This window comes from Brienomyrus brachyistius, chromosome 11 (genome assembly GCF_023856365.1).
Source record: "Brienomyrus brachyistius isolate T26 chromosome 11, BBRACH_0.4, whole genome shotgun sequence".
Taxonomy (NCBI): Eukaryota; Metazoa; Chordata; class Actinopteri; order Osteoglossiformes; family Mormyridae; genus Brienomyrus; species Brienomyrus brachyistius.
The window spans coordinates 25,100,175-25,118,148 of NC_064543.1; the positions used below are offsets into that span (position 1 = coordinate 25,100,175).

The following is a 17,974-nucleotide window of genomic DNA, read 5'->3' on the forward strand; positions in this document are numbered from 1 at the left end:
GCAATATGCTATTTTTTAATTATTAGATATAGGTACACTTGCATTTGCAAATATTTGAATCTGCATTTTCTTTAGATCATACAAAAGTCATTTACTTATCTGAGTGCATGATAAAATGTTCAAACCCATCTTCACAGTATTTGTCTTGTGTTTAAATATAAAACACATACCTACAGATGTTTAATTTATTTCTTTTACAAATCTGTTTTCCTACTGTTTCTATTCATCCTTTTTCATACCAAAAAGAACTTGTTTTAAAATGTATTTTCTACCTGAAAAGAAGCTAAAAGTACTTGCTTGAAAACTCAATGAAGTTTAGTTGTTGGTATAAAGTTATGGACAATGGAAAATGTGTCATGAGGTGGTTTCTAACCTTATTACATCTTGCAATGAACAAAAGTATTTACATTGTCTCTCGCATTGGCAGTAACACTTACGAATGTGTCCATATATTCATATAAAATGCATTGTGCATAAGAATGCCAAATAGTTGAGATCAGTGTAGTTAAAATGCAGCTTGTAGCACAAGGAAAGGGTAGATGCTGTGGTCAGGAACAATTTCTTTACCTCAACCAGCGATGACGAGAAGCAGTGCAGTCAAGTGTATGTACAGTACTGTTCAAAAGTTTGGGGTCACATAGAAATTTCCTTGCTTTTGTAAAAAAAAAAAGCATGTTTTTTTTGTCCATTAAAGTAACATGTGATTCATCAGAAATGCTGTGTAAACATTGTTCATGTTAATCATAGCTGGAAATGCCTGTTTTTAATGGTATATGTACAGGGGCCCATTATCAGCAACAATTAGTCCGTTGTTCCAGTGGAATGTTGTGTTTGCTAATGCAAGTTCATCATTTTAAATGGTTAATTGATGATTAGAAAACCCTTTTGCAATTATATTAGCACAGATGAAAATTGTTGTGCTGATTAAAGCAGCAAATAAACTGGCTTTCTTTGGACTAGTTGAGTATCATCAGCAATTGTGGGTTTGATTACAAGCTCAAAATGGTCAGAAACAAAGAACTTTCTTCCGAAACTCATCAGTCTATTCTTCTTCTGAAAATGAAGGCTGTTTCATGTGAAAAATTGGCAGGAAACTGAAGATCTCGTGTAATGCTGTGTACTCCTCCCTTCACAGAGCAGCACAAACTGACTCTAACCACAATAGAAAGGAGAGAGGGAGGCCCAGGTGCGCAACTGAGCGAGAGGATAAATACGTCAGAGCTTGTAGTATGAGAAACAGATGCCTCATAGGCAACTGGCAGCTTCATTAAATAGTATCTGCTAAAGACCAATTTCAACATCAACAGTGAAGAGGAAACTCCAGGATGCTGGCCGTCTAGGCAGAAATGCAAAGAAAAAGCCGCAGAATCTCAGAATGGCCAATAAAAAGGCAAGACTGAGATGGGCAAATGAACACAGACATGGACAGAGGAAGAAAGGAGAAAAGTGCTGTGGATAGATGAATCTAAGTTTAAGGTGTTCGGATCCCAAGGAAGAACGTTTGGGAGATGCAGATCAGATTAAATGACGCTGGAGGAGTGCTTGATGACATCTGTCAAGCAAGGTGGAGGCAATGTGATGGTCTGGGGCTGCTTTGGTGATGGTAAAGTGGGAGATTTGTACAGGGTGAAAGGGATCTTGGAGAAGGAAGGCTATCACTCCATTTTGCAACACCATGCTATATCCTGTGGATGGCACTTAATTGGAGCCAGTTTCATCCTACGACAGGACAATGACCCAAACAGAGCTCCAATCTATGTATGAGCTATTTAGGGTAGAAGCAGTCAGCTGGTCTTCTATTTATAATGGAGAGGCCAACACAGTCACCGGATCTCAATTCAATTGATCTGTTATAGGAGCAGCTTGACCGAATGCTATATAAGAGATGCCCATCAAGCCAATCCAGCTTGCTTCAGGACGTACGGGGTGAAATCTCATCAGATTACCTCAACAAACTGATGTCTAGAAGGTCTACAAGGCTGTAATTGCGACAAATGGAGGACTCTAACGAAAACAGAATTTGAAGAACAAAACAATTATTTCTAACTTTGTCAATGACTATTTTCTATCTATTCAGCGGTATTTCCTATTCAAACTCACATCACGTATGTTTTCATGGAAAACAAGGAAATTTCTAAGTAATCCCAAATTTTTGAACTGTGGTGTAGAATGTCAATTTACATGCAGGTGGCCACTTAATGCATCTAATGAATGTAAAGATTCATTCAGGCTATGTTGCAGAATAAACAAAGGAAATGTTTAGCAAGCATAAAATCTGTAAGGAGGAAATGCAGTGCTGCATTTTTTTCCCTCAGAAGTAAAATTCCTCCTCAGAGTGGTTTTAAACTGGAGACCTGCAGCACAGTAGGTCATGGTGTTATCATGCTCCATCCTGTAGGACTACAGTAGGCTGGCCTGTGCAGTTGGCTTGTCCTGGTGAAGTATTTCCTCACTCAGTCAAAGTGAGAGTCTCAGTCTGCCTGCACTGATGATTAACTGGATAAAGCCCACATCCCCTTTTTAAGGATGAAATGTACAAAAATTAATAAAATGTTTAATCAAAGAGTTGAAAATAAATTACCATCATAAAGCCTTATATGTACAATATACAGTGTGCATGCATTTGTGTATTTGGCTATATTTCTAATGTTCAAGCAGAGGCGTAGCGCCTGCATTTCTCTCTATTTGGCTTTAGCACGGCAATCAAAGCGGACGTGAGCAGCTACTGAATAATCTGGCCTCATCGCACAAGGCAGCAGTCTGCTTGTGACAAGCTGTAGTTACTGTGACTGCGCGACAATAGCAGCCGACTTGACGGCATCTACCAGGAAGCTGAGCTCGTTGCACAGCGTCTCGTGCCTGTAAGTCATGCGGATTTGGGCCACGTTGGTCCGCCGGATATCGTTTCCCTCCGGCCCGTTCTTCAGGTAGTTCACTCCCAGGAAGTGCTTCTTCTCCTGCAAGAAGGGTCACGGACATGTCTCTTTAGATCTGGCCTTATAACACCATGCTTGATCGCAGTCACAGGTAGGCGTCCTGTGGGACATGGCAGTGTGCGGCTGACCTTATCTCTAGGGGAATATATAAAAACACAACACAGGGGTATAGCTCCTGTCTCGAATGACAGGATTTGAGGTTGAGCGATGAGTCTGCAATCTAGTCCATGCTGTGATTAACTTGCAGTCACACTAGTAACATGATCCAAATGCAGATGGGGCAACTAGACATCGACGAGGCGCACTGCCCCGCCGCCCGCCCACCTGGTGCGAGAGGCCGCTCTGCAGCACGCTGTTCCTGGCGATCTCGCAGACGTCACATGTGCTGAGCTTCCACAGTTGTGCTGCGATAGCGTACTCCTCCATCAGCGCCTCCTGCAAGGTGCCAGTGCGTGGTCACACCCCATCTCCCCGCCATGCGACTTTAACCCTAACCCTAAACTTAACCCTAACCCTAAGCTTAACCCCCAACAGATCCACCTTGTTTATGTGTTTTTTTGCAGAGACTAAAATGAACAATTCCTTATATGTCTACGAAATAAAGCACAACCGTAAGAAACTGTGTGAGTTTAATACCTCTGACTAATACAATATTCACAGAAAGTCTTGGGCACTCGCTTGTATATCACATTAGAAACAAGCAGTAGTTTTAACTAAAACATTTATTTCAAGTACTAATAAACTGAAACCCAAAATATAGTTCTAAAAGAGCTGTTCTGGGTTAAGAACTTCATTGTCATAATAGGTAACATCTTTGCAATAACATAAAACACCAAACATTTGTGTTTAGCATCGCTTTGGGAGCCAATAACTACAATAGCAATTTATTGTAAAATGACAAGAACAGAACTGAATGAGTCAGTCAAAGAAATATGATATAAAAATGTCTGTGCAGAAGATGTGCGGATGTTAAACATTGCTCATCAATGGACTTTCGTTATGAAACCAATAAATCTGCAATATTTTTATTGAATAGAGCAAGCGTCCGAGGACTGTCTGTGAGCAGTGTTACAGTGTATGTGTACTTTTGAGACTGTGCGGTTCACATCGCATAGTCGTGGGCTTCCTGTCTGCCGCCATCTGACAGTCTCTCACCTTGGTGTAGTGGAACTGCATGGGGTCATCAGTAGACAGGGACACACACAGCCCCTTGTGCAGGAACTCCCTCAGCGGGTTCTTGGAGTACTCCAGGAAAAGGCTGTTGTTGCTGAGCGGGGACATGGCGATAGGCACCTGGGCCAGGTAGTATAGATACTGCAGCACGGGGCTCTGGAGGAAAAGGGACACGCCAAACACTCTCAGTTTTACGAGCCTCCTGACCCGCACCACACCAGTGATGACTTCAGCAGTTCTGTCTGCTATCAATATCACACCTGTAAGAGGTACTTGTTTGTTTGTCCTGCCAGTAATGAGCTTACTACCCCTAAAGCTCGGATACTATTCTTAGGACCTTGCAAAATTCCCAGCATAAATAGCTGTCTGCAGAGCAATTTGAGACAGCAGAGCTGTTTGGAGAAGGCATGAAAAGAAGACATCGGCTGCAGGTATCAGCTCTGCGAGGCAGCAGCCCACCTTCTTCAGGTTGAGGCCGTGGGATATGTTATCGGCGGTCAGGAAGGCCGAGACCAGGTGAGTGATGGAGCCTGCCTCACCGCAGTGCGGCCGGAACTGAAAGGTGTTGAGGCCTCGCTCCCTAAGAAGCGTCCAGAGAATGAGAACTTTAATATAATGAAGAAGTTCATCACATAATGAAGAGCAAGGAAGTTTTACGTGGTGAAGCCTTTATGGTGAATTGAAGAATTATGTACTTCCTGCACTAATTTAGCCTATGACTGAGGAAACAATGAACCCAACAGATCTGCTGCACTTTACTGAGAGTACAGCTACTGTAAACAAGTTTGAGTTCTGAGGCTATAGGACTAGAATCCCGATGTGTTACACATTGAAGACTATTAAAAACCCATTTATAAATAGTATTAATGCATTTAAATTTAATGCGACAGTTTTTTTTTTTTAAAAAGAAGATAACCTACATGTTTTCTATTAGGCACATGTCCCAAGAGCTCAGCTCGAAAGAGGTCATCAAACACTTACTTCCGGAGGTTGTTGAGCACCATGATGTTGGCGTACATGTAGAAGAGGTAGTAACTATAAGGTGGGTTGCTGTCTATGGTCCACTCTTCGGGTTTGGGGCTTTTGTAGGAGAACATGTGGTCACTGTGCTTGGACTCGTCATCTACACTGTCAAAACCTGTCACCTGTGCAAGGAAGAGTAAGGGCTCAGAAGGAAAGGGCTCAAAAGACTAGCAGGGAGGGTTCATACAAAAAGCTCATCTTCTCTGCTTAACGCCTCTGAATGTTTACCATATAACAAGCAGCAAATATACTACTGAGAAGAGCTTCACTTTATCAGCTGTCTATTTAACCAGTTCTGAGTCACAATGGTGATTTCAATCCCTTTGTATCTACGATATCAGGAATCAGAGTTGAGTGACTTCTACTCACATATTTCAAGAAGACATGCAGCTCTTTGTGCTTTTGAGGGTTAACGGTGGCCTCAAAAAGAGGGAGGAAGACATTTTCCAGCATCTTTGCAAAGTTAGGTATTAACTTTCGGGACTTGAAAATGTCACTGAAAGAGAAAATATTGGTTTTCAGGTGATTATTCCCAAGTATTAAATGGTAACCAACGGAAAGTCAATTCATGTTCCAGCTGAATAAAGGCCAGCTTTGTTCACTATTGACTTACCTCCTAAGTAATTATTCATAAATCTCAGTGATACAGACTAACTTGAAATAAAATATATGTAATAATCGGTATGTTCAATAACTGCTGATTCTTTCACGAAAGAAATAGGAAACAACATAAAGATATACATTAATACTGCATATACATATCTCACATAATATATAATACATATACATAATACACATAAGAACATAAGAATATAAGAAATTAACAAACGAGAGGAGGTCAATCGGCCCATCAAGCTCATTTGGGGAGAACTTAACTAATAGCTCACAGTTAAAACCTTATGTTGCTCTTATTCAAAGGAACCCAGGGTTACAGCTTGCACTACACTAACATGGAGGCTATTCCATACTCTAACTACACGCTGTGTAAAGAAGTGCTTCCTCAAATTCATTTTAAAATGTTCTCCCGCTAATTTCCACTTATGGCCACGAGTAACACAATATTAATACGAGACAAACTAATTGTGCGTAAAGAAATGACAGGTGTATGTGAGTAGAAATGTGAAACTAGCTGCAGTATTAAATGACGAATATGAAAAAAAATGTGTTTAATAAATCAACAGTACAGCAAGGGGGAAAATGGCCTATCAAAGTTTCAGGATGGATCAGAATTTAAGGGTGCGATTCACCGTCAAATAACTTTTGAGCCCAGTTAAGCATGTTACAAGTCTTCCAAAGGTGTCCCTTCAATTAACTTGTAAATTCTTTCTAGAAGAACTACTGCTAAATGTTTACATAATACTGTGATTGTCACCTCAGGCTGTTACAGACCAATGACAAAATAAAAAGTTGTCAGTAGGTCGCCTATCACTTAAGAACACAGTTTACAGGGGCCGCCATGCCCTTTAGCAAAGTATTTCACTTGAATTGCTCTAGTGAAATATCATGCTGTGTAAATGTATACAATTGTAAATTCCTTCCATAATGGCGTGAAACAATTAATGGAGTTTAAATGATCTCAGAGAGACCAGAATGTGTAGTTATTCCGGGGCTGAAGCACTTACTAAATCCTTGGCACCTGGATGACCCATTTCATGCTGGGTGAATGCACCCGGTGCTGAATAAACCACTTGGACAGGTTCTCCCACTCCTCTGGGGCCCGGCCGTAGATGGAAAGCCGCGGTTCTGCATACTGGTATTTACTCTCCTGCAAGTCGTGAGCCACTTCCTACCAAACACAGGTTTAGGAAGCAATGAGCAAATTCTTACCACCCATTCTGTGGGTAACACAATTTTATGATAACATCCATAAAGCTAGTGGGTTTGGTTTAGGGTATCTGCAAACATACAATATTGAAAGAGCAAGTTATAAACAACATGACTAATTTTATGTATATGTCAGGGTATTTGGTTTAGTGACTTTTGCATCTTCTTCATCCCATTAAAACCCCTGACAGATGATACACATATCACACACAGTGCTCACAGAAAGTCTCGGGACGCTTGCTTAATTCTGTAAAAATGTCTCAAATTTATTAATTTCATAACAAAAGTCTGTTGACAAGCAATGCTTAACATATCTGCACATATCTTCCACGCAGACATTTTCTTCTTATTAAGTGTCATTTTTTTTTGACTGACTCAACTAGTTCTGTTCTTGTCATTCGGCTATAAGTAACTATTATAGTTATTGTCTCATAAAGAGACACTAAAAACAAATATTTCATATTTTATGTTATTGGAAAGGTGTTACTATTTAAAAAGCACCCAGTAAGACTGCTGTCAATGAACTTTTTTCCTGGGAGTTTTTTTAAAACTATAATTTACTGCTATCTGAAATAAACTATTCCTTATCACTAATTTTTTTCTAATGTACATCATACATAATGTAAAATCATACAGTTTTTGTAAACAAATGAATAAACTAGAGATTTTTGTTATACAATCAATAAATTTGCAATATTTTTACTGAATTACGCTACTAATCCTTTCTTACCTTAATAAGACGTGCAAAGTACTCCCCTTGAATGTGATTGTCAGTTTTCAAGTAGATCTCTCTGAGTTCACTGGCCCCCACTGGATTATATTTGGAATTGAACTTATCAAACCGATGAAATGTCTGTCTGCCCTAAAAAGTGAGAGAAAGAATGAGCTGCAGATACCTCTAATGCGAACGATTACAGGTTGAAAATATTTCATGGAATGACATTGTTATGGCAAGATAACAAAGGTTACTTTGGTTAACCTAAACGTGTAATTCAACATATTCCACTCAAAACCTGATGTGCTTACAGCATGCACATCCAAGGAGTCCACAGTGAGATCATAGGGGTCCATGTTCAGATTATCAAAGACCTCCTTGAGGGTCATCTTCTTCCCTCCCTTTTGCTGTACCACTCGGTCTGCTTCCATCTTGTAGGTGTTCTGGATGAATTGGAGCAGATGCTTCTGGTTCATGCAGGCTGCTGCATGGATATGTGTGTCAACCTGAATAGCCAAAAGACACCAGGAGTTCAACTCAGACATACTGAAATTGTGGAAACGCACGAAAATGAGAATCATGCTAATAAATCATACTGAATACTGCAGTATACTTTTCCCCAGTTTTTGCTAATATGTGAACTCCAAGCAGCTTCTGAATGTATCTATTTGCTGCTCAAAAGGTTCCATCGATCAAAGTGTCTTTACTGTTATCTCAACTCTGTGATGCATGGGGCACTGAAATTAAATTAAATGTCATGCCTCACGACTGGAATTGCACTAAATATTACTGTAAAAATTAAATGATAACATTATAAACTGGAAATGCCACGATGCAAAAAATATCATAGTTTATTAATGTTCCATTGACTCAACCAAAATGATTTATTCATTTCATCAAATTAAAGGATTCATAATTAATGGCACCCCTAAAGATTATTGTAAATAAAATCTGCAAAATTTAAACCAGGAATGAAATTCAATTAAGTGTCTCTTCAGAGAATCCTTGGGTGGTTTGACTTTGGGTGGTTTGGCTGGTTTGACTTTGCGTGGAATAAGTGTTTGCTAGAGGAATCCCGAATGAGGCACTATACCTGCATTGTGAGGGAGCATCAGTTACGGCACTACAGCCATGTGGCGCGTTTCCCTGAGAGTGATCCGGCTCACAGGATCCTCATGGCTGAGGACCCAAGGGGCTGAACCAGGCCTAGGGGACGCCCACGTAACACCTGGTTACAGCAGATAGACAGTCATTTCTGGAGAGTGAGACTGGACCACGTGTCTCCCTGGGGGGGTACCATCCTGAGGTGTCTAGTCCTGTGGTGGGTGTGGCAACGCGCTGCAGCAGTGCATGCTCAGCAACCTGACCTGACCTTTATTGATTGCATCACTTCCTGTTCCGCTAGGGTATAACAATGAGATACTATGCAGGCAAAATCCATATATCATTCAGCATCAGAAGAAAACAAAAAAAGTGGCAGTTCAATAGAGAGAGATGATCATAGACATTCATATCTTTGGTTTTGGCTACAATATGATCCATAAAAGACTAAATATTTCATTTTGTTTTATTTATTAATTTAAACAGGGACAGTCCATAATGAAACATAGTGTAAAACAAGGAAAGATACACTAAGTAGTGTCAGGGCAATTATTCAAAAACGTGAAAAGTATGGAGCAGTTGGAAACCAGATAGGTAAAGCATGCAAGTGCATTTTTGCCTCCAGGGTGGGAAGGAGGACGGAGAAAAAAGCAAAAACAAAAAACCCCCAAGAATCACAGGCCTTGGAGGCATCTTGGGGTCACCATGGGGATTCAAAAAGCACCATCAGATGCCACCTCCATAACTGCAGACTCTTGATCACTGGACGAAGTTGCCGTGGTCATATGAGACCAAAACTGAATGTTTTGGTGAGATCAGCATCAGCTTCTTTGACATCAAAAATGGAGATGCATCCAAGGAAAGGCAGCTCATAGCCACTGTAAAATATGGTTGTAGATCACTGATGTTTTGGGGCTGTTTTACATCTAGAGGTTCAGGGGCACCAGGTTAAAACCAGTGGCTTAATGGATTCCACCCAGTATCAGGCGATTTTGGATGATGGTTTGGTTCCCTCTGCCAAAAAGCTCACAAAGCTGACGGTGGACATTCCAGCAATACAGTGACTCAAAGCCTTTTAAAATCCATGCAGAAATGGAACTGGGACAACAATACTGAAGAGGGCAGTTGACAATCACAAACCCAACAATGCGATTGATCTTGAAAGGAGCTGCATTGAGGAACGTGTGCCTTACCCTTGTCACTCAGTACAGAAAAAGTACAACACTCCATGTTGTTATCTTTGCCAGAAGTGGTTGCAGCAAGTACTGAACCAGGGGTGCCAATAATTAAGAAAGAATTTTTGGTGAATGTTGTATATAATCCTGGTTGGTTCCATTGGACCAGTTATAAAGTACAATATTTTCCACATCTCGCCATTTATCTTACCATTTATTAACATTATCTCTATAATGTTATTTTTTTGTATGTTTTTAGTACATTTCTAGTCAGAGATGCCCACTGTATAAAGACATAAGACAGTAAAATCGAGACACGGACATTAGACAAATGTATGTTTTGATATAAGTTTTTGATGTGAATTTCTGAATTAATATGGGGGTGGATCAGAGGCACAGGTACTTACCTTCCTGACGTTATAGAAATCTCGGTGAGGCACCCCCTTCAGCTCTTTGAGCTCCGCCATCTCATTCAGCATCTCATGCAAGTAGAACTTGGATCCCAGGAAGTTAAGGCGTCTGTGGCAGTATGTCTTCCTGCAATGATAAGTGAGATTTATGGACGCTTACGCTTCCACAACAAGAAACGACTAGAACCACCTTAGTTTCGGTTAGTTGGTCTGATCTTATTTTGTTATTTTAATGGAACAAAGGAGTTCTCGATCAGAACTCTTGACTGGCAAATAATAATGCTCTGAGTCACAGGCACCCATCCCATGTCATTCCATGTGTTTCTTCTGTTTCGTCACTAGTTAATCCAATTATACTAATTAAGTAATTATAATTACCCCATAATTAGTTTAATCTAGTGTACTTGGGTGAAATATTTAAAAGCTCATGGAATGATTGGGGGTCTATAGGATGAGGTTTGGGAAACACTCTTCTAACGGAAGTTGTACAGGTGAAGAATAAAAAAAAACACAGGAAGGAAATACTATGTGATGTGTAGCCGTGGTTAATGTAGATATACTATATGTCAGCGTTTCCCAATCCGGTCCTAGAGGACACTGGGAGCTGAGAGTGAGCGATAATGTGGACTGTCTGGCAGGGAGCGAAGCAAGGATCGGACTGGGAAACAGTGCTATAAGTCAATAAGTGAGATATAATGTGTCTCATAGAGGGGGTGGGTATTGGGGTTCCCTCACGTGGGTCCATCAGCGATCATGGCCAGGACATGGCTGAGGTCAATGGCAAAGGTCTCCAGGTCAGGATAGGGAAGGCTGTGGGCCCGCTGCAGCTTCAGGGTCTCAGCACTGTCGTAAACATTGATGATACCGTCTTTCATCTTCAGCTCGTAATTTAAATTCTCTGGGATGTCCACCATGCTGTACGGGTCCTCCCCCTCCTCAGGGCAAGGGCAGATGTCTACATCAACATCATAGCCAATCAATAAAAAAAAAATCACTTTTTTGTGTACTATAGTAGAATTAAGTATTAGTGACAGTGAAGTCCACACATGAACTCACTCATGAGCTGCACTCTACAGTAACATTTACCTGCTCAGTCTTATCATTCACTTAACTGAGCTATAAATCATTGGGTGACGGCATTCAAATGGCGCAATACTATAAAACTCAGATACAACTGATTTGTTCCAGATTTAAGGGGAATTAAATTTTACTGAGGGTGAGGAAAGTGGGAGTTAAAAGTTCATACTTATTAACACTCAGATGTGGAACCAAAGTGATGTGCCAAGACTACTGATTCCTAACTAATCGTTTCAAAAGCATTTGTGTCAAATAAATAATTTTAAGGGTTTCCTGTCATTTCTGGTCTTCTGAGAGGCAGGAGCCTCCCGGAGTCCGTTTGCCGTCATCCGGCGTCTCAGCATTTTCCAGCTGAAGACCAGTCAAATCTACGCAGCTACTCTACCTGGTAGCACTTCATCTTCTTCCCTCCACTTCTCATTTTCAGCACTCCGGAGGAACTGAGTGGTGGTCCTTGGAAACTGGTGATAGGCAAGCTTTGCGTATTTCTCCCGAATGAATAGGGCTTTCAGCAAGCTCTTGGCTGCCTGCTCATAGTCCTCAACTGTGATCTAGGGACAGAAAGGCTGTTAACTTTTAAGAAAGAATTTTAAAACCCATTCTAGAGATAAAAAGGAGTTCCTCCCTCTACATCTTTACTGTTAAGGTTGCCTTATTTTACATCTCATCTAAGTAAATTTAGTTATTCTTATTTTCTGAATCTTTCACAAGGGAGCCTAATTCTTCCAATGCTGTCCTGTAGCTAAATGGCCTTGCTTTGGATGACAGTTGATGACTGACAGCTGTTTATTCCAGCAAAGGCTACAATGTTGAAACCAATGAAAATAACAGAGAGCTGCACATTTATGGTGTCTTACGCCAGCACAGTAATCGCCGCTGATGGTAACCCTCTGGAATTCTGGGATGTTGTCAGGAAGAGAAGGGCACGTCGAGGCAGGAGAAAGCAGAGGAGATACCACAGAAAAGGTCCAGTCTGTACTGACTGGGATCTGAAGGGACATCGACTGTGATCGGATCAACTTGAAACTCTTCTTCCTGAGAACATGATGAAACGGTATTCCCAGGTAAACCTTAACCTTACTAAACAATTCGATTCCTGTTAGTCAAACCAATAGTTAGCATGGTCTGTACTTCAGATCGTCCTGTACAACATTCGTAAATAATGCTTTGTGTACCACTTGTGTTTAAGGGGGATGTAACTTAGCTTGAAGGCCATTCTCACATGTCTAAGACTTTAGGTTGGATTCTTGGTGAAAGACTGAGTGTGTATGTGCCCTGGACTTGACCGGCCAGCTACAAAGGATGCACCAATTCTCTTCCTCTGTGATTCCTGGCATTGCTGTGATAAGCAGTTATGTAAAGTGAATGGATAGATGATCTTCCTGACGCTAATTGCTCTTGACTGATAGAATAAAGAGCAGCTCTAGTAGTGATGCATATTTTAAGTCTCCCTTGAAGACTTTCTCAGATGCTCATGCTTCGGTTATAGCAGACATTAGGCAGCAGAAAGGCCCACCTTTTGGCACTCTCTTCTGATTGCTGCTCAGCAATTTCCTTCAGCAGCTCGTAGTCCTTGGCTTGCTGTAGGCCGATGGGGCAGTCTTCGGGGACTGAGAACATGGACAGGGCATCCTTGGTGTCTTCCTCCTTCAGCGCTGAGGCATAAACCTTCTCGGCTAACAGCCGTACCTCCTCATCTACCTCACTCAGGGAAATCTTGGGGAACTGCCGCGGCATGTCTGCAGGAATATGACACAGGAACTTCACTGACAACTGAAACGAAGTTATGCGTCTTACAAGAGCACAAGCCTAAGACAGAGGCACTTGGAATCAAACCATTTTCTTTAGTAACGAGATCTTATTCATTACCAATACATTCTTAGATCATAATATGATATTTAGAACTATGATTGTTAATAACTGTGCAGAACAGAGAAGCAGTGTGTGAATATCAAGCATTATACAACCAAATATAATTAAAAATGCCATAAATTATATTGATGTAGTGTGAGCATGGAGTAGAGAAAATACTAGAGTTACATCCAGGAAGGAAGCATCAAACATCATCAAACAACAAGCAAAAGTCCAGAATATGATACCTTTGTTCTCACTCACCTTGATACACACAATGACAACAGTATAGATATTTCTGAACACAAGGGTGGTCAATCCTATAGGCCACATGCCAGCCCATTTTACTTAGCCGTGACGGGGGGCACCGGTGGTGATGCTCATCCAAGGTGCCACATGGGCTTGGACTAGTGCTGTCTGAACATATCCATTTCAAGGACACCTTTCCATCTACATTCCATACATCTTTGCTTCACGTTTCAAAGCTGCAGCAGTATTTGAGCTAGCAGACCCTGTTATTTACATCCATCCATCCATCCATTTTCCAAACCGCTTATCCTACTGGGTCGCGGGGGAGTCCAGAGCCTATCCCGGAAGCAATGGGCATGAGGCAGGGAACAACCCAGGATGGAGGGCCAGCCCATCGCAGGGCACACTCATACACCATTCACGCACACGTGCACACCTATGGGCAATTTAGCAACTCCAATTAGCCTCAGCATTTTTTTGGACTGTGGGGGGAAACCAGAGTACCCGGAGGAAACCCCACAATGACATGGGGAGAACATGCAAACTCCACACACATGTGACCCAGGCGGAGACTCGAACCCGGGTCCCAGAGGTGTGAGGCAACAGTGCTAACCACTGCACCACCATGCCGCCTCATCCTGTTATTTACAGTAATCCGGAAACATAACAGCTTTACAGGTCTTCATTGAACATGTTTTTATGAAGTTACATATGAAAATCACATACAGCTCTTACTGTTAAGATAGACAGTGGCTTCACAACTCCAGGCATTTGGAGTCGATTTCATTTGTGAGCAGCTTGCATGTTCTTGTGTTTGTACAAGTGTGGGATTCATTCAGGTACTCTGGTTTCACCAGTTTAAATATAACAAACAGAAAATACCTAATTCAATGCTGTTATTAAAATTATTGACATTATACTTCTTGATGAAAAAACACTGCACATACTACACTAAAACAAATTCCTGAAATGAAATTCCTGATTTTAGCTTTGTTTTCACAATTTCCTTAGCTAGCTAACTCACTGCTTTTCTGTATATGTTCACGGTTTAATCACGTGACAGTAGCAGAACAGGCAGATGCAGGAGATTCATCAAAGAATTAAGACATTTGTTTTTTTTTTCTCCGCTTGAGTGGGACACTGATCATTGGCGACAATCATGGAAAACCAAGTCACAAAACAAAAAATGTGGGCGCACTGGTGACCATCTTAGGCCATCATCTGGAGCCCTGTCTAAAGACATTCTTTACGCTAATACATGTTTCCAAATGGCAAGTATGTATGTGCACTGTACTGGACTGACTTGCCATACAGAGTGTGCTCTGTATATCCTGTCATAGGTGATAGATTGACCCTGACTCTGTACCAGATTATTATTTATCTCAGTTGGATGGTTCGATATAAACGTCATCTATAATTTTAGATCTATCTCCGTTAATAAGCATTATTGCAAGGGAAGGCAACACGTTATTCTAGTAACAGTAAATACAGATGTAGGTCAAACGTAATAACAGCCTGTCCATTTTGCAATCCTGTTACTTAAATTACCATCATAAACATGTTCTCAAGTGATTGTTGCCTCATCTAACGCTGTGTAACTCCAGCAATCGCATCATCATCATGTTACATTCAGCACTGGATTAGCAGAGCCATATAACTCATACAGTTAAAGTTGCTCCTCGGTCTGCAGTGACGGTGACTTAGTGACCCGCTCTATAACTGTAGCAATGGGCATCCATGCTAGAGATGCTAAATTACAACTGAGTGAACGTTTGTAAGTCACTGGCTGTGTGCATCCAGAAGAGGCACAGGATGAGAAGCACCGTCCCACAAAAAATATATGCAGTAATGTTTCAAAAGGCGAGGGGAAATAATTGCACCTATACACCTTTATCGTATCACTATGTAGATCATTGAGTGTGAGATCTGTTTGACAAAACACAAGCACCTTTGCAAAATACAGGACAGGGCTCCTCTGGGCTGTCTTCGGGATGCATCAGTGATTCCACTGCACAGCATTATGACTGTGCTCATGCTTCTCATAATTATTCTGAAGACCTTGATGCTACATTCTGCTGTTCAGTGCTTGGGGGGGAAACTGTCAGAAGTTTTAAAAGTCTTTAGTTCGGTCAAAATCTTTCCACTGAAGTTCTTTCACAGCACTTCCAGTGGAGTCCCACATTCAAAACCCTCTCTTTGTAATATTGGGAAATATATACAGCTAAAGGACACCAGTAGGAAAATCAATGTTTCCAAGAAGTGGCATTTAATCCAAAACAAGGGATACCTACGGTTTATGCTTTATTGGTCTCACAACACAGAGCTGTAGTTAATAGGGGAAAGTTGCATATGACTTCCTACTGTCTATGGAGTAGGTCACTATGGTAGTTTGCATCATGTTGCTGCAGCTGTATGCAAGTTGTCCTGGAAGCTGTGCCTGAGTGGTAAGATCGGGTGTCCCAGTGCCCGCCAGCACTATATTAACTTTCCCTGTTGACACGGAATCTGAGCCTCTCCAGTGCTCTCAGCCGTCTTTGCATCATCAGACAGAAGCCCTGCCCTTTCTGAGAATGTCATGGTTGTTCTAGAAGGACCACGATCCTGACAGGATCCCTGAACACATGACCGCACACGTCTATGCTGTCGCGCACGCTCCATATCCGTTCCTCCTTGGCTACAGTGGATGAACGGTTAAGCTTATAAAGGCACTTAAAAGAGAAGTGCCCGCTTTTCCTTTTTGAAATGGGGCCCGGTTTCATAAATCGGTATTGATTCACTAATGGCTTCGCATAAATGATTTAACCCAACCTCCTTAGAAGACCCTGCTACACATCTCCCTCACAGCACTCATTCAGCCACACCGAACCGCTGACTCATCCCCTGTATCGCCATATTTTAGTGAAAACAGGCTAACTACTGGCTGCCTGAATTTCACCACAGTCTCTCTCAAGGACTTACACTTCATCATGCTTTTCCGTGGCCAGGAAACACATCCAGTCCCTCCAGTTCCCCTTTTCTTGACCCTCGGAGCGATACACTTATTTTCCTGGGCATGCTGAATACTCACATCCCATGCATAAACCCCAGCTGGTCACTTTGCTCAGGGCCCAGCAGTGGCAGCTGTAAAAAGGCAGTATGCCCTCTTACCTTCAGAACTGGTCAACGCCATGCCTGGCCTGTGCGGTTCTCTCTAGCCCGATGTGAGTCTCTGTCCAGGGTGTACCTTTAGGGGGTGACTCCTGATCGCTCCTCTCAAACTATGAGGCTCCTGCCACGGTTGGATGCGCTTTTACTTCCTTGAGTGTCCCTCTGTCTCTATTTTAAGAAGCCAACGGCACTGCGTCGACAGGGCCACTAATCCATGAGGTATGCAACAATTGGCTGTTGATACAGGCAGTGGGAGCCCCCGTGTCACCCCCAGTCACTGCCAGAGGAGCGCCCAGTGCTGGACACCAAATGGCAAGCAGCTGCAATGCCACTAGCAGAGCCCGAGAGCTGCCCTCTGTAAGCGGGCTCTGTTTTCTCCGAGCAGGATCATGTGGCCGCCTTCTCCCGTGCTTTCCAGAGCACTCAGTCTCAGCTCTGACCTTGACGTGGTATAATACAGCACCTAATGTTACAGCTCAAAATAAGTAATCCTTCGACTAATCCTGGCTCGCTGTGTGGCAGCCCTTCTGTCAACCTAAAAGTGGCTATCCTGTGAAACATCTAATTTACCGCTAACTTCACCTCCGACTGAGAAATGACACTCACAGTGCTGTCCGGCAGCACACCTCCCTGTACCCAGCCACCACTGCGAGTGGCAATATGACAACGGCAAAAGCATGGAGCCGAGATGCCAGTTTTCTCCCATTTACCTGATCGGTCTGGACTGCAGCCGTCTGCCGTGGAGTCGCAGAGATCGGAGGATCCGCCGGATTGTGTTTTTTTGTTTGTTGGTTTTTTTGTTGTTGCGCTCAACGTCTAAGCTTCTGTTCTGATCCCTGTGGAACAACTGCAGCAGCTCCAGATTTCCTGGAAGTAACCCGACTCTGCCTCGCAGCATACCTACCTGCCCAGCTCACCATCGGCCTGATCTGAGCCTGGGCACAAGTTGCAGGCAGCCTACAACAATGCCAACAATGTTTATTCAGGCAGTCTGTGGGGGGCTATTTTTATCTGCTTTGTTGAGGTCAGCCAATAACATTTTCTGTGATCGACTAATCGCATATGACGACCTACTGTGGAAAGCCATACCCCTTCCTGAATCAATGCACTGAAAAGGAAGTTTATATCACCAACGCTAACTACCTTCTATTGACTGCCTTCCTGTTATCCGTTTGACATTCATAAAGAATGGCTTAACTTGCCAATTTGCATAGATCACAATTCAATACAAATACATTTTCAAAACAGAAAAGGGCACAATGGTACAATAAGAGTTTTCTAATGTACTGCTTA

At 42.1% G+C, this 17,974-nt stretch overlaps 1 protein-coding gene across 2 annotated transcripts; it reads right to left on the bottom strand.

Annotated features, from left to right (window-relative positions):
* Window positions 1–2,537: 2,537 nt before the first annotated feature.
* LOC125704247 (AMP deaminase 3-like) lies at window positions 2,538–17,547 on the bottom strand. 2 transcript variants are annotated; one of them, XM_048969672.1, is made up of 15 exons: window positions 17,392–17,547; window positions 12,951–13,173; window positions 12,292–12,469; window positions 11,820–11,985; window positions 11,093–11,312; window positions 10,355–10,484; window positions 7,983–8,177; window positions 7,687–7,818; window positions 6,755–6,918; window positions 5,502–5,628; window positions 5,091–5,254; window positions 4,569–4,689; window positions 4,092–4,265; window positions 3,261–3,371; window positions 2,538–2,957 (listed from the first exon to the last, which is right to left on the bottom strand). In XM_048969672.1, the coding sequence occupies exons 2-15, from the start codon at window positions 13,169–13,171 to the stop codon at window positions 2,781–2,783; spliced, it is 2,280 nt and encodes a 759-aa protein (XP_048825629.1). In that variant the 5' UTR covers window positions 13,172–13,173; window positions 17,392–17,547; the 3' UTR covers window positions 2,538–2,780. The 2 variants fall into 2 exon arrangements, with proteins under 2 accessions (XP_048825629.1, XP_048825628.1); XM_048969671.1 differs by lacking the exon at window positions 17,392–17,547 and adding an exon at window positions 16,682–17,255.
* Window positions 17,548–17,974: the final 427 nt, after the last annotated feature.